Source organism: Nerophis ophidion, linkage group LG21 (assembly GCF_033978795.1).
Source record: "Nerophis ophidion isolate RoL-2023_Sa linkage group LG21, RoL_Noph_v1.0, whole genome shotgun sequence".
Taxonomy (NCBI): Eukaryota; Metazoa; Chordata; class Actinopteri; order Syngnathiformes; family Syngnathidae; genus Nerophis; species Nerophis ophidion.
Genome location: NC_084631.1, coordinates 44,192,487 through 44,210,072, shown reverse-complemented (window position 1 = coordinate 44,210,072; position 17,586 = coordinate 44,192,487). Strand labels below are relative to the sequence as shown.

The following is a 17,586-nucleotide window of genomic DNA, read 5'->3' as shown; positions in this document are numbered from 1 at the left end:
CGCCCGATTGTAGCTGAGATAGGCGCCAGCGCCCCCCGCGAGCCCGAAAGGGAATAAGCGGTAGAAAATGGATGGATGTAGCATCTACGAAGATACAAAGAATTGCTATATTGACATCTAGTGGACACATTTAGAACAGCAGTTTCTTTCATTCAAAAAATTTGGGCTTATTTTTATACTTAGTAAACTCATCCCGCGGGCCGGATAAAACCTGTTCTAGGGCCTGATCCGGCCCCCGGGCCTTATGTTTGACACCCCTGATTTAGACAATGTGCCAACTTCACTGGTTTTGGGGTTTGTACAATTTAAGATGTAGTTCCATGGTGTCCTCTTCCTTGCCTGCCTTAATGTCCCAGAGGTTGCTGGAGGTCTGTGGCCCTCATCAGCACAGCCAGGGCGCTCACGTGTACTGCCCTCAATCTCAAGCGGGGTCGGACATGAACACATCCAGGCAGGACGGGGAGGGACGAGACACTTTTGTCATGTAGCAAGAAGAACTTCGATAGGATTTATTGACCTTTTTTTTTCCTTCCACTAACACAAACAGTTACAGTGGCTGCCATTTGGAATATCGTATTTTTCGGAGTATAAGTCGCACGTGCCGAAAATGCATAATGTAGAAGGAAAAAAACATACTGTATTTCCTTGAATTGCCGCCGGGGCGCTAATTAATTTAAAACCTCTTCTCACTCCGGCGCTTACCAAAGGCATGCGGTAAATTTAGGCCTGCGCTTATAAATTTGAGTGTGATGTAAGGATACCATCATGAAAAGCACATTTAATAAAATAAAACGTTATTATGGTCTTACTTTTACTTATAAATGAAGTCCATGCCAGCTCCTTCTGATCAAAAGCATCGATAACTTGTTTATAGAAGTCTTCCTTATCTTTCTTCGGTTTTAAAAGTCTCTCTGTCTCGATGGAGATCTTCCTTTATTACCTCCTGCTTCCATTGAAAGTCCAGTTTAGAAAACTGTTTTATTTTAGATATGTAATCCTCCATGTTAAAAGTACAAGCGAGAGGAAAAAATAAAGGATCGCTGCTCACTCTTGCTGCTTGTTGTCACTTCTTCTGCAGCCGAGTAGTCGCAAGAAGGATCACTAGCGCCCTCTACCACCAGGAGGCAGGAGTCATTTAATGACTCCTATTTGACACACGCAGCTACGGTATATTAAGAAACCATAGCTGCTTACTGTTCTTTTTAGCATATTCAATAGCTTGGACCTTAAATCCTACTGAATAGCTCTTAATCTTCTTCCCTTTATGCGATTTCAAATGATTGAAATCAGCTTCCTCCATTTTGAAAATGTGTGAGAGTCCAGTCCATAGTGGATCTAACATAGTAGTGAGAGTCCAGTCCATAGTGGATCTAACATAATAGTGAGAGTCCAGTCCATAGTGGATCTAACACAATAGTGAGAGTCCAGTCCATAGTGGATCTAACATAATAGTGTGAGAGTTATGTCCATAGTGGATCTAACATAATAGTGAGAGTCCAGTCCATAGTGGATCTAACATAATAGTGAGAGTCCAGTCCATAGTGGATCCAACATAATAGTGTGAGAGTCCAGTCCATAGTGGTCTTGCCTTTACTTATAAATGAAGTCCATGCGCAGCTCCTTCTGATCAAAAGCATCGATAACTTGTTTATAGAAGTCTTCCTTATCTTTCTTCGGTTTTAAATGTCTCTCTGTCTCGATGGAGATCTTCCTTTATTACCTCCTGCTTCCATTGAAAGTCCAGTTTAAAAAACCGTTTTATTTTAGATATGTAATCCTCCATGTTAAAAGTACAAGCGAGAGGAAAAAATAAAGGATCGCTGCTCACTCTTGCTGCTTGTTGTCACTTCTTCCGCAGCCGAGTAGTCGCACGAAGGATCACTAGTGCCCTCTACCACCAGGAGGCGGGAGTCATTTAATGACTCATATTTGACACACGCAGCTACGGTATATTAAGAAACCATAGCTGCTTACTCTTCTTTTTAGCATATTCAATAGCTTGGACCTTAAATCCTGCTGAATAGCTCTTAATCTTCTTCCCTTTATGCGATTTCAAATGATTGAAATCAGCCTCCTCCATTTTGAAAATGATGACAGGTGAAGTGTCACTCGTGACGTGACGAGTTTGACCCGGCGGAAGTTCTAGGCATATGCTAATTATTTGGCGAAAGGAGTTGGACCCGGCGGAAATTCTAGACATGCGCTAATAAAAATAATATTTTGCGAAACGAATTTGTTAATCCAGCTGCTAAGCATGCGCTAATTATTTTGCGAAACGAGTTTGACCCGGCAGTAATTCCAGTCAGGCGCATACTATATACCCGGCGGTAATTCAAGGAAATACAGTACTCTAAAATTCGAACCTCTTCAGTGATTTATTCATGCCACAGTCATTGATTTGATGCTTGTTCCCACATCTGCAGTTTTGCATGTAAACAAGTAATCAACAGTATTTAAAATGCCTGCTGGTACATCACTGACAGCTTTTTACGCCTCTCTATATTCTTAGCTCATTTTATGCCGTGCAGTTTGTGTAAACGCCGCATGCCAGACTGGAGTGTGTGCTTAGGTCCAGGTCACTCCCCATGAGCTGTCTCTCCTCCAGGCTGGTGCTGCCCACCCTCTATCTCCTCCTATCTGAGTCAAAGCTCACTGGAGCTAAATATACCACCCCCCCTCTCTCTCTCTGAACCGACACACGCTTTGACCTACTTTGCCCGTCCTCTTTCTTTTTCCTCCCGCTGCAATACGGCAACCTTTACCTGACGTCAGCTTTGTCATGTACACAAAGTTGCCCGCAGCCTTTCTGCTGATGGATTGATCAAGTGCATGACATCTGACACGGTGGTCGCCCGGGTCCCGTCTCCCTCCCCATGTGTCGGTATTGACCTTCACTTTCCTTTGAGGCGTCTCATCTCTGGAGAGCATCTGCCCTTCTCCCTGCGTGTCCTCCCCTGTCAGGCCTGTCCTTTTAAGTGAATGTCGCCGCTCGCTCTGATACGTTTCGACTTTTCCTGAGCTCCATGGCAAACTTCAACTGGAAATCCGTTCAGGTGGTTGTGAGCCATAGGACACCTCTGGCATGGTGAGCCTCTCTCCAAGTACAAACGTTTGTACAAATTTGATGGATGTTGATGGACTGGCCAGCATTTCAGTGTTTCCATGGATGTGAGGCGGGCCCAGGGGTGTGGTCTCAATATGACGTGGTGTCATTTGCATACCGTATTTTCCCGATTATAAGGTGCACTGCCGATGACTGGTCTATTTTTGATCTTTTTTTCATATATAAAGCGCCCCGGATTATACGGCGCATTAGTTAACCTCTTAAGGTCCAAGCTGTTTTTTTTACATGCTTATTTTTTATTTGTCTTTGCTATTCAGCGCGATGCATCCCATAATAACTCCATGCTTTTGCACAAAGGCCACGCCCACTTAATGCAAATGTATTATCCTATTAATACACTAAAATTAAAAGCGCGGTGTCGCAGGGGTTAGTGCATGTGCCCCACAATACGAAGGTCCTGAGTTCAATCCCGGACTCGGGATCTTTCTGTGTGGAGTTTGCATGTTCTCTCCGTGACTGCGCGGGTTCCCTCCGGGTACTCCGGCTTCCTCCAAAGACATGCACCTGGGGATAGGTTGATCGGCAACACTAAATTGGCCTTAGTGTGTGAATGTTGTCTGTCTATCTGTGTTGGCCCTGTGATGAGGTAGCGACTTGTCCAGGGTGAACCCGGCCTTCCGCTCGATTGTAGCTGAGATAGGCTCCAGCACCTGGTTGGTCGAGTGGCCATGTCAGGAACTTGAGGGTTCCAGGTTCGATCCCCGCTTACACCATCCTAGTCACTGCCGTTATGTCCTTGGGCAAGACACTTTACCCACCTGCTCCCAGTGCCACCCACACTGGTTTAGATGTTACTTAGATATTGGGTTCCACTATGTAAAAGCGCTTTGAGTCACTAGAGAAAAGCGCTATATAAATATAATTCACTTCACTATTTGGGCTTATTGGACCCTAATTAGAATAAAAACTAAGAATCATCTTTTGATGTGATGTACTTAGTCCATAAATACACAAACGTGTACTTCATGTTTAGTGACATGCTAATTCTTATTTTTACACTTCTTTTTTTTCCAAATTCCATTGTATGTTATACTCTTCTGACACCACAATGATGGCAGTATAAGTGTCCACATAAGTGGCCATAAGACCCCAATTCAGTAGTGTACACAATTTTGGAAATAAGAGCTTAAATGTGCTGTCCACGCATGTGGCCACTAAGCCTTTAGAGCAGTGGTTCTTAACCTTGATGGAGGTACCGAACCCCACCAGTTTCATATGCGCATTCACCGAACCCTTCATTAGTGAAAAATAAAAAAATAAACATTTTTCAAATTCAAGACAAAGTTATGTTTTTGGTAACACTTTAGTATAGGGAACGTATTCTAAGTAACAAATACTTAATTTTGTCATTATCTGTGGTCTGGATTATGTTCAAACTGCCGCCCTGAATGACATGAGCGACGATGCTCACAAAGCCGCCCAAACGTCGTCCTATTTAGTAAACGTGCGAAGCGGTGTCCTTTTAAAACACCGTCTGAGACCCCTGAGATGTTGTTTTGCGGTCTCCACCTTAATATGAAAGTCTGTTAGTGCGGGCCGCGAGTTTTATATGAATAGCGCTTGACAGTGTTGTGTTATTTTGCTCCAAAATGGCTCTTTCAACGTTCTCGGTTGCCTACCCCCGCGTTAGTGGAAAAGCGGTAAATGAATGGAAGCGACAGGAGACGAGGGTTTTCTTACGTCACATTGCGACACCTGTCCGTCAGTAATAACAGTCCCCAATAACCAATTCAAACCGTTATTTGTAGAGATGTCCGGTAATATCGGACTGCCGATAAATGCTTTAGAATGTAATATCGGAAATTATCGGTATCAGTTTCCAGAAGTTAAATGTATTACTTTTTAAAACACTGCTGTACGGAGTGGTACACGGACGTAGGGAGAAGTACAGCGCGCCAATAAACATTAAAGGCCTACTGAAAGCCACTACTAGCGACCACGCAGTCTGATAGTTTATATATCAATGATGAAATATTAACATTGCAACACATGCCAATACGGCCGCTTTAGTTTACTAAATTACAATTTAAAATTTCCCGCGGAGTTTCTTGTTGAAAACGTCGCGGAATGATGACTCGTATGAGGACGTGTGTTTGTGACGTCATTGGTTGGAGGGGACATTTTAGCCCAGCACCACTTACGGCTAAAAGTCGTCTCTTTTCATCGCATAATTACACAGTAATTTGGACATCTGTGTTGCTGAGTCTTTTGCAATTTGTTCAATTAAATAATGGAGACGTCAAAGAAGAATGCTGTTGGTGAAAAGCGGTGGATTGCAGCTGCCTTTAGCAACCGAAACACAGCCGGTGTTTCTTTGTTTGTTGTGAAGCTTTAACACAGAGCGGTCAAGCGAGCATGTTTCTCTACGTCAACCAGCGTGTTTTTGGAAGGGAAAATTGTGATATATATCTTACTCGAGACATCAGTGGATTATGCGTCCTCCTGCAGCAGCTGTCAAAAAAGGCAGCTGTGAGCTCGGCTTCTCTCTGAGACACTGGCGTTCACCGCAGCCATCAGACTTTCAGGTATGTCTTTACAATCTCACTAAAACACTATTAAAACAATAAGCAGAGAAGGGATCTTCCACATTTATCCTAGTAAATGTGTCTAACTACATCTGAAACGCTCACACTGCCGCCGCCCGAAGCCGTCGCTTTTTATTTCATTTGTTTATTTCTTTATTTTTCTAGTCCTTCACTATCAATATCCTCATCCACAAATCTTTCATCCTCGCTCAAATTAATGGGAAATTTGTCGCTTTCTCGGTCCGAATTGCTCTAGCTGCTGGTGACCATGTGATTGTAAACAATGTTCAGATGTGAGTGGCCCTCACACCGGTGATGTCACACGCACATCGTCTGCTACTTCCTGTACAGGCAAGGCTTTTTTATTAGTGACCAAAAGTTGCAAACTTTATCGTTTATGTTCTCTACTAAATCCGTTCAGCAAAAATATGGCAATATGGCGAAATGATCAAGTATGACACATAGAATGGACCTGCTATCCCCGTTTTAAATAAGAAAATCTCATTTCAGTAGGCCTTTAAAGGCACTGCCTGTGCACGCCGGCCCAGTCACATATCTACGGCTTTTCACACAAAGTGAATGCAAGGCATACTTGGTCAACAACCATACAGGTCACACTGAGGGTGGCCGTATAAACAACTTTAACACTGCTACAAATATGCACCACACTTTGAACCCACACCAAACAAGAATGACAAACACAATTCGGGAGAACATCCACACCGTAACACAACATAAACAAAACAGAACAAATACCCAGAACCCGTTGCAGCACTAACTCTTCCGGGACGCTACAATATTTTCTTTTCTTGCGGCCCGGCCTCACCCAGACTCTGCAACCAGTGGCCCCCAGGTGAACTGAGTTTGAGACCCCTGTTATAAAGCAATGGCGAGGAGAAATAGTGATGTGAGCCCTGCACTCGCACACATTCTGACATCCGGAGTTCGGACATCTTGATTTTTCTCCAAGTTCTCTCCAGCTTTGACCTCCAACCTGAACGACTTTTGCTCATAAAGTCTTTATTACTCTCCCTCGCCGTCTATCTATTACAGATATTCCGTGGAGGGCTTCCTGGACAAAAACCGAGACCTGCTCTTCCAAGATTTCAAGCGCCTCATGTACCACAGGTGCCAAACACACCCATCAGGACTCTAGAGGAACCAGGCCGAGTGGACGCCTGGATTCTCCTCAACATCGCCTATTGAATCACGTCCCTTTTTCTCTTTTCTGCCCTTCTTTTTAAGCTCCAACCCAGTCATGAAGGAGATGTGGCCAGACGGCCAACTCGGCATCACCGAGGTCACGAAGCGACCTCTTACAGCAGCCACTCTCTTCAAGAACTCCATTATTGCCTTAGTGGAGAAACTGGCCTGCAAGGTCTGTATTGTGCACTTTCTGCTGGGCGTTTGGCTGCATTACTTCAATTCTTTTCAATGTTTTCTTAAAGCTGGGGTACCTAAGTTACAAACCCTGTTTCCATATGAGTTGGGAAATTGTGTTAGATGTAAATATAAACAGAATACAATGATTTGCAAATCTTTTTCAAGCCATATTCAGTTGAATATGCTACAAAGACAACATATTTGATGTTCAAACTCATAAACTTAATTTTTTTTTTTGCAAATAATCATTAACTTTAGAATTTGATGCCAGCAGCACGTGACAAAGAAGTTGGGAAAGGTGGCAATAAATACTGATAATGCTCATCAAACACTTATTTGGAACATCCCACAGGTGTGCAGGCTAATTGGGAACAGGTGGGTGCCATGATTGGCTATAAAAACAGCTTCCCAAAAAAGGCTCAGTCTTTCCCAAGAAAGGATGGGGCGAGGTACACCCCTTTGTCCACAACTGCGTGAGCAAATAGTCAAACAGTTTAAGAACAACCTTTCTCAAAGTGACATTGCAAGAAATTGAGGGATTTCAACATCTACGCTCCATAATATCATCAAAAGGTTCAGAGAATCTGGAGAAATCACTCCACGTAAGCGGCATGGCCGGAAACCAACATTGAATGACTGTGACCTTCCATCCATCAGACGGCACTGTATCAAAAACCGACATCAATCTCTAAAGGATATCACCACATGGGCTCAGGAACACTTCAGAAAACCACTGTCACTAAATACAGTTTGTCGCTACATCTGTAAGTGCAAGTTAAAGCTCTACTATGCAAAGCGAAAGGCATTTATCAACAACATCCAGAAACGCCGCCGGCTTCTCTGGGCCCGAGATCATCAAAGATGGACTGATGCAAAGTGGAAAAGTGTTCTGTGGTCTGAAGAGTTCACATTTTAAATTGTTTTTGGAAATATTTGACATTGTGTCATCCGGACCGAAAGGGGAAGCGAACCATGCAGACTGTTATCGATAAATGCTAAGTAATTCACAAACAAGGATGGAACGAGGGTTACCACTTTGTAAACAAATCGTCAAACAGTTTTAGAACAACATTTCTCAACGAGCTATTGCAAGGAATTTAGGGATTTTACCATCTACGGTCTGTAAAATCATCAAAAGGTTCAGAGAATCTGGAGAAATCACTGCACGTAAGCGATGATATTACAGACCTTTGACCCCTCAGGCTGTACTGCATCAAAAACAGACATCAGTGTGTAAAGGATGTCACCACATGGGCTCAGGAACACTTCATAAAACTACTGTCAGTATCTACAGTTGGTCGCTACATCTGTAAGTGCAAGTTAAAACTACTATGCAAAGCGAAAGCCATTTATCAACAACACCCAGAAACGCCGCCAGCTACGCTGGGCGGATGGACTTATGCAAAGTGAAAAAGTGTTCTGTGGTCTGACGAGTCCACATTTCAAATTTTATTTGGAAACTGTGGACGTGGTGTCCTCCGGAACAAAGAGGAAAATTACCATCCAGATTGTGATTGGAGCAAAGTTGAAAAGCCAGCATCTGTGATGGTATGGGGGTGTATTAGTGCCCAAGGCATGGGTAACAGTCAAAATGAAAGCTTGTTCCCATAGGCACCAAAAACTGTTAATGTTTAGACAAAAGTGTATATTATATATACTATTATATATATATAGTATTTATATAGGTGTGTGTGTATATGATGGATATGTGTGTATTTTGCATGTGTGTATGTATGTGATTATGTGTGTATATATATATATATATATATATATATATATATATATATATATATATATATATATACAAATTGTATATATGTGTGTGTATATATGTGTGTGTTGTGTATGTATGTGTGTGCACATATATATGTAAGTGTGTGTGAATTTAAATTTATTATATATAGATAATATATAGCATCTACGCAGCAACCACTGAATTGAATTATATATATATTATTGTATTATATATTGTATATATATATATTGTATATGTATAGGGGTGGGACCTAATACGTTTACTTCTTCCCACTCCCTTTTGAGCCAATCTTGACATCTACAAAAGATTAGTCACATGTAATGTTTTCCATGTAGGTATAAAAATAATGTGTATATATATACATCTCTTTTGTATTTCATGTCATTCTTTTGTTTGCATGGCTCAAAATAAACCATTCATTCATTCATTCAACTTACACATCTGTGAAGGCACCATTAATGCTGAAAGGTACATACAGGTTTTGGAGCAACATATGTTGTCATCCAAGCAACGTTATCATGGACGCCCCTGCTTATTTCAGCAAGACAATGCCAAGCCACGTGTTACAACAGCGTGGTTTCGTAAAAAAAGAGTGCGGGTACTTTCCTGGCCCGCCTGCAGCCCAGACCTGTCTCCCATGGAAAATGTGTGGCGCATTATGAAGTGTAAAATACGTCTTTGTAGCATATTCAACTGATTATGGGTTGAAAAGGATTTGCAAATCATTGTATTCTGTTTATATTTACATCTAACATAATTTCCCAACTCATCTGGAAACGGGGTTTGTAAAACAAAGAGGGCTTAAAGCACAAAGGTCTACTCTACTATGCACAATTTATACCTATATGAACTATTTTTTTGAATATCGGTTATTTTGCAGTTTGATCAATGTTGTCTAAAGATTATCCATTGTTATTAAAATGTGCCTTCGGTCTGCACAATGGCCTTAAAACCGCACAAGCATCCACTCAGTGCACCCACTTGGTTTCTCAGTCCTGTAACAAGATAGTGTGTCCCTCAGACGGACCTGTTGATGTGATCCCATCCATCTGCACTTCAGTGTGCCTTTTAATAAACCCTGCACCGGATGAGCCTCAGCTGCTCGGCGGCGTCTAATTGAGCTCACGTCCATCATAGTTCGCAATCACTCAATTGGCCAATCAAACGTCATCTGTGCAAAGCAGCGTTCAAACACAACACTCAGCTCGAGAGATGACTCACCGGCCACGTGTGAAATATACTGGACCAAACATTGCGACATGTGAGACCAGTAATATGGTGAAGTCAGTCAAATATACAGAAAAAATAAAGTTTAGTTAGGATTTAATTGATCTTTGAATTTAGAATTCCGTCAATAGAATTGATTCATATGAGATTAGGGATTATACAAACCCCGTTTCCATATGAGTTGGGAAATTGTGTTAGATGTAAATATAAACGGAATACAATGATTTGCAAATCTTTTTCGAGCCATATTCAGTTGAATATGCTACAAAGACAAGATATTTGATGTTCAAACTCATAAACTTTATTTTTTTTTGCAAATAATAATTAGTTTAGAATTTCATGCCTGCAACATGTACCAAAGTAGTTGGGAAAGGGCATGTTCACCACTGTGTTACATCACCTTTTCTTTTAACAACACTCAATAAACTTTTGGGAACTGAGGAAACTAATTGTTGAAGCTTTGAAAGTGGAATTATTTCCCATTCTTTCCGCTTGAGATGGCTTCCTGTGGACGGGACTCTCGCTGCTGTCTTGGATCCGCTTTGAACTGAACTGTCGCGGCTGTGTTGGAGCCACTATGGATTGAACTTTCACAGTATCATGTTAGACCCGCTCGACATCCATTGCTTTCGGTCCCCTAGGGGGGGGGTTGCCCACATCTGAGGTCCTCTCCAAGGTTTCTCATAGTCAGCATTGTCACTGGCGTCCCACTGGATGTGAATTCTCCCTGCCCACTGGGTGTGAGTTTTCCTTGCCCTTTTGTGGGTTCTTCTGAGGATGTTGTAGTCGTAATGATTTGTGCAGTCCTTTGAGACATTTGTGATTTGGGGCTATATAAATAAACATTGATTGATTGATTGATTGATTATGTAGAGCTTCAGTCGTTCAACAGTCCGGGGTCTTGGTGTCGTATTTTACTCTTAAAAATGCACCACACATTTTCGATGGGAGACAGGTCTGGACTGCAGGCGGGCCAGGAGAGTACCCACACTCTTTTTTTTTATGAAGCTACGCTGTTGTAACACTTGTCTTGCTGAAATAAGCAGGGGCGTCCATGATAACGTTGCTTGGATGTTAACATATGTTCCTCCAAAACCTGTACGTACCTTTCAGCATTAATGGTGCCTTCACAGATGTGTAAGTTACCCATGCCTTGGGCACTAATACACCCCCATACCATCACACATGCTGGCTTTTCAACTTTGCGCCTATAACAATCCGAATGGTTATTTTCCTCTTTGTTCTACAGGACACCACGTCCTCTGTTTCCAAATATAGTTTGAAATGCGGACTCGTCAGACCGCAGAACACTTTTCCACTTTGCATCAGTCCATCTTAGATGAGCTCGGGGCCCAGCGAAGCCGGCGGCGTTTCTGGGTGTTGTTGATAAATGGCTTTCGCTTTGCATAGTGGTTTCAACTTGCATTTACAGATGTAGCGACCAACTATAGCATGGATGTCCAACTCTGGCCCGCGGGCCAAATTTGGCCCGCCATGTGATTTCATTTGGCCCTTGGGGCAATAATAAATTAACATTAGAGCTGGCCCGCCAGTATTATACAGTGGCGGTGCCGCTGTATCACCGCATTCAGCGGTGTCCCGTCCACAGGAAACCATCTCAAGCGGAGGCGGATCAGCAGCGTAGAGATGTCCCCAACCGATACACAGGCGAGCGGTCCATCCTGGGTCCCGAGGAGCGGTCCATCCTGGGTCCCGACTCTGGACAGCCAGTACTTCATCCATGGTCACCGGACCGGACCCCCTCCACAAGGGAGGGGGGGGACATAGGAGAAAAAAGAAAAAAAAACGGCAGATCAACTGGTCTAAAAAGGAGGTCTATTTAAAGGCTAGAGTATACAGATGAGTTTTAAGGTGAGACTTAAATGCTTCTACTGAGGTGGCATCTCGAACTGTTACCGGGAGGGCATTCCAGAGTACTGGAGCCCGAACGGAAAACGCTCTATAGCCCGCATACTTTTTTTGGGCTTTGGGCATCACTAATAAGCCGGAGTCCTTTGAACGCAGATTTCTTGCCGAGACATATGGTACAATACAATCGGCAAGATAGGATGGAGCTAGACTGTGTAGTATTTTATACGTAAGTAGTAAAACCTTAAAGTCACATCTTAAGTTCACAGGAAGCCAGTGCAGGGGAGCCAGTACAGGTATATATGTATGTATATATGTATATAAAGGTATATACAGTATAGGTATATATGTATGTATATAAAGGTATATACAGTATAGGTATATATGTATATAAAAGTATATACAGTATAGGTATATATGTATGTATATATGTATATAAAGGTATATACAGTATAGGTATATATGTATGTATATATGTATATAAAGGTATATACAGTATAGGTATATATGTATGTATATATGTATATAAAGGTATATACAGTATAGGTATATATGTATGTATATATGTAGATAAAGGTATATACAGTATAGGTATATATGTATGTATATATGTAGATAAAGGTATATACAGTATAGGTATATATGTATGTATATATGTATATAAAGGTATATACAGTATAGGTATATATGTATGTATATATGTATATAAAGGTATATACAGTATAGGTATTTTTGTATGTATATATGTATATAAAGGTATATACAGTATAGGTATATATGTATGTATATATGTATATACAGTATAGGTATATATGTATGTATATATGTATATAAAGGTATATACAGTATAGGTATATATGTATGTATATATGTATATAAAGGTATATACAGTATAGGTATATATGTATGTATATATGTATATAAAGGTATATACAGTATAGGTATATATGTATGTATATATGTATATAAAGGTATATACAGTACAGGCGTAATATGATCAAACTTTCTTGTTCTTGTCAAAAGTCTAGCAGCCGCATTTTGTACCAACTGTAATCTTTTAATGCTAGACATGGGGAGACCCCAAAATAATACGTTACAGTAATCGAGGCGAGACGTAACAAACGCATGGATAATGATCTCAGTGTCTTTGGTGGACAAAATGGAGCGAATTTTAGCGATATTACGGAGATGAAAGAAGGCCGTTTTAGTAACGCTTTTAATGTGTGACTCAAAGGAGAGAGTTGGGTGGAAGATAATACCCAGATTTTTTACAGAGTCACCTTGTTTTCATGAAAAAAAAATCCAAATTAGCTTGAGATAAATCAGCAACTGTTATTTTGATAGCAGAGTGACAACCTTCCTAGATAATAACCTGTGATAAAGTAGACAAAAACCTTTGCCTTTCAGGAGCCGTACTACGTGCGATGCATCAAGCCGAATGAACAGAAGTCCCCTCTGCTGTTTGACGACGCTCGCTGCCAGCATCAGGTGGCCTATCTGGGCCTGCTGGAGAACGTCATGGTCCGCAGGGCGGGATTCGCCTACAGGCAGCCCTACGCTCGCTTCCTGCAACGGTAACAGCGATACTGATGACAGTTGACTTCTTATTCACTCCCCGCTGATGTTTACTGCAACCTTCTACAGGTATAAGATGACGTGTGAGTACACCTGGCCCAACCACCTGATGGATTCGGACCGGGAGGCGGTGGAGGCCATCGTCAAGCAGCACGGTTTCCAGGACGACGTGGCGTACGGCCACACCAAGCTGTTTGTGCGAACGCCGCGGTCCCTTTTCACTTTGGAACAGGAGCGAGCCGCCCTCATCCCCATCCTGGTCCTTTTCCTACAAAAGGTCAGCCAGTTCGCCTTTCCATAGAATAAACACTGTGCCAGACATAGACAAATCAAGACCCGGGGGCCACATGCGGCACAATAATGCTGGGTGCTGGTTAGCGCCTTGCATGGCAGCTCCCTCCATCAGTGTGTGAATGGGGAAGTAGTGTCAAAGCGCTTTGAGTACCTTGAAGGTAGAAAAGGGCTATACAAGTACAACTCATTCATTCATTCATTCAATAAGCTTTTCAATCTGGCCTGCCGGACATTTCCAAATACCGTATTTCCTTGAATTGCCACCGGGGCGCTAATTCATTTAAAACCTCTTCTCAGTCCGGCACTTACCAAAGGCATGCGGTAACACGCTAATTATTTTAAAACCTCTTCTCACTAAGGCATGCAGTAAATTTAGACCTGCGCTTATAAATTTGAGTGTGATGTAAGGATACCATCATGAAAAGCACATTTAATAAAAAAAAGGTTATTATGGTCTTACCTTTACTTATAAATGAAGTCCATGCGCAGCTCCTTCTGATCAAAAGCATCGATAACTTGTTTATAGAAGTCTTCCTTATCTTTCTTCAGTTTTAAAAGTCTCGATGGAGATCTTCCTTTATTACCTCAATCCACTTTATTTATATAGCACATTTAAACAATAACGTTTCCAAAGTGCTCCACAGCCATGTTAAAAACAACATTAAAAAAAACAATATTATGCTCCACCAATGACTGAATAAAAACAAAAAATAAAATATAAAACCAATATAAAAAAACAATATAAAAAGGAATATGATTAAAAACTATTTTAAAGGGTAAAATCAATTAAAACGGTAAAATAGAAATCAAAGTGTATAAAAAAACACAGAGGACAACGGGGGCGGTATAGCTCGGTTGGTAGAGCGGCCGTGCCAGCAACTTGAGGGTTGCAGGTTCGATTCCCACTTCCGCCATCCTAGTCACTGCCGTTGTGTCCTTGGGCAAGACACTTTACCCACCTGCTCCCAGTGCCACCCACACTGCTTTAAATGTAGAAATTAGATATTGGGTTTCACTATGTAAAGCGCTTTGAGTCATTAGAGAAAAAGCGCTATATAAATATAACTCACTTCACCACAGAGGACAGAGGACCACACAACTCACGTAGTGTTAAAAGCCAAAGAATAAAAGTGGGTCTTAATACGAGACTTAAAACACTCCACTGTGGAAGCAGTTTGAACATGGAGGGGCAGAGTGTTCCAGATCTTAGGGCCGACCACAGAGAAGGTCCTGTCTCCCCTGGTCTTAAGTCTGGTCTTGGGCACCACGAGCTGGAACTGGCTCTCGGACCCCAGAGCGCGCGCAGGAATGTAAATTTGGATGAGGTCCGAGATATATTGAGGTGATTCCTGCTTCAATTGAAAGTCCAGTTTAGAAAACTGTCTCATTTTAGATATGTAATCCTCCATGTTAAAAGTGCAAGCGAGAGGACAAAATAAACGATCGCTGCTTGTTGTCACTTCTTCTGCAGCCGAGTAGTCGCAAGAAGGATCACTAGCGCCCTCTACCACCAGGAGGCGGGAGTCATTTAATGACTCGTATTTGACACACGCAGCTACGGTATATTAACAAAACATAGCTGCTTACTGTTCTTTTTAGCATATTCATTAGCTTGGACCTTAAATCCTACTGAATAGCTCTTAATCTTCTTCCCTTTATGCGATTTCAAATGATTGAAATCAGCCTCCTCCATTTTGAAAATGATGACAGGTGAAGTGTCACTCGTGACGTGACGAGTTTGACCCTGCGGAAATTCTAGGCAGGCGCATACTAAATAACGGCGGCAATTCAAGGAAATACGGTATTTCAATGGTTGGAATCTGTGCTTTTGCCTGATATACTAGTTACTATGGTCATCTAATTAGTTACTATGGTCATCTAATTAGTTACTATGGTCATCTAATTAGTTACTATGGTCATCTAATTAGTTACTATGGTCATCTAATTAGTTGCTATGGTCATCTTATTAGTTACTATGGTCATCTAATTAGTTACTATGGTCATCTAATTAGTTGCTATGGTCATCTTATTAGTTACTATGGTCATCTTATTAGTTACTATGGTCATCTAATTAGTTACTATGGTCATCTAATTAGTTACTGTGGTCATCTAATTAGTTACTATGGTCATGCAATTAGTTACTATGGTCATGCAATTAGTTACTATGGTCATCTAATTAGTTACTATGGTCATCTAATTAGTTACTATGGTCATCTAATTAGTTAATATGGTCATCTAATTAGTTACTATGGTGATCTAATTAGTTACTATGCTCATCTAATTAGTTACTATGGTCATCTAATTAGTTACTATGGTCATGCAATTAGTTACTATGGTCATCTCATTAGTTACTATGGTCATCTAATTAGTTACTATGGTCATGCAATTAGTTACTATGGTCATCTCATTAGTTACTATGGTCATCTAATTAGTTACTATGGTCATCTAATTAGTTAATATGGTCATCTAATTAGTTACTATGCTCATCTAATTAGTTACTATGGTCATCTAATTAGTTACTATGGTCATGCAATTAGTTACTATGGTCATCTCATTAGTTACTATGGTCATCTAATTAGTTACTATGGTCATGCAATTAGTTACTATGGTCATCTCATTAGTTACTATGGTCATCTAATTAGTTACTATGGTCATCTAATTAGTTAATATGGTCATCTAATTAGTTACTATGGTCATCTAATTAGTTACTAAGGTAATCTAATTAGTTACTATGGTCATCTAATTAGTTACTATGGTCATGCAATTAGTTACTATGGTCATCTAATTAGTTACTATGGTCATCTAATTAGTTAATATGGTCATCTAATTAGTTAATATGGTCATCTAATTAGTTACTATGGTCATCTAATTAGTTACTAAGGTAATCTAATTAGTTACTATGGTCATGTAAGTCACAGCAGCTCAGACGAGGCACCAAGCAGTGTGGGTGGGGAGCGTTTCCACAGAGTGTTTTCAGAGCCTGAAACGTGTGTGTCAGGGACAGACGTGGAAGGACATTTTTACAACAAAGTTCTAAAGTTTACAGATATATCAGATTGTAGGTGTTTTTTTGTTTTTTTTACCCTTCGCGTTCATATTTCGCTGTTTGTTGCATTTTTGTCGCGTTTCGCTTGATTGTATAATATGTGGATGGAGAGTGGGTGTGACGTTCAAATGTTGTCAATATTCAGTGTTTTATCCTTTTTTTTTGTCATTAAAAAGGGAGTTTTTTTCGGTTGGTGCACTAATTGTATCTTGTGTTTTTTTGTGTTTATTTAATTAAAACATTCTTCTGCGATCTTCAATCAAGCCTGGTGGTTGGGGACCACTGCCGTAGAACCCTAGATGTGCCACAAATATTAATTTTGCTAAGTTTTACTTGTGTTTTAATGAGGAAACATTGATCTGCCAGTCCTTTTACTTGCCACGTAGACATGATTTCATGTCCTGTTAATCAGCCACCAGGAATGTGTGCATGGCATCCAAGGTGGTTCATGTATAGATGAAATGTATGCTTGAATCCTAATTCCCTCTCACGCTAACGGGGGATCATTAATGCCATCCAGAGCGCCGTTACATAAAAGTCCATTAGGAATGACCATCTTCTTACATAATGACCTACTTGGATGAGTCTCCAGGAGAAGTCCAATTGGAGCACATGTTTGGTTTTTCCGCTCACTGTGGTCCTTTTTTGTCTCTCTCTTTTTTTTTTGAATTCACACAGGTGTGGCGTGGAGCTCTGGCCCGCATGAGGTGCCGCCGCATGAAGGCCATTTACGCCATCATGGGATGCTTTAAACGTTACAAGGTCAAGGTCCACTTTTGGGAAGTCG

The 17,586-nt window shown here is 41.1% G+C and overlaps 1 protein-coding gene across 2 annotated transcripts in view; it reads left to right on the top strand.

The window, feature by feature from the left end:
- The window catches only part of myo1g (myosin IG), a 112,621-nt gene that overhangs the window by 35,652 nt on the left and 59,383 nt on the right, over positions 1-17,586 (top strand). For both annotated transcript variants that reach the window (XM_061882715.1, XM_061882716.1), the window contains 5 exons: positions 6,703-6,777; positions 6,895-7,027; positions 13,292-13,458; positions 13,529-13,736; positions 17,478-17,586. The exon at positions 17,478-17,586 is cut by the window's right edge and continues 115 nt beyond it. In XM_061882715.1, coding sequence (XP_061738699.1) covers positions 6,703-6,777; positions 6,895-7,027; positions 13,292-13,458; positions 13,529-13,736; positions 17,478-17,586 — 692 coding nt within the window. The remainder of the gene's footprint in view (positions 1-6,702; positions 6,778-6,894; positions 7,028-13,291; positions 13,459-13,528; positions 13,737-17,477) is intronic.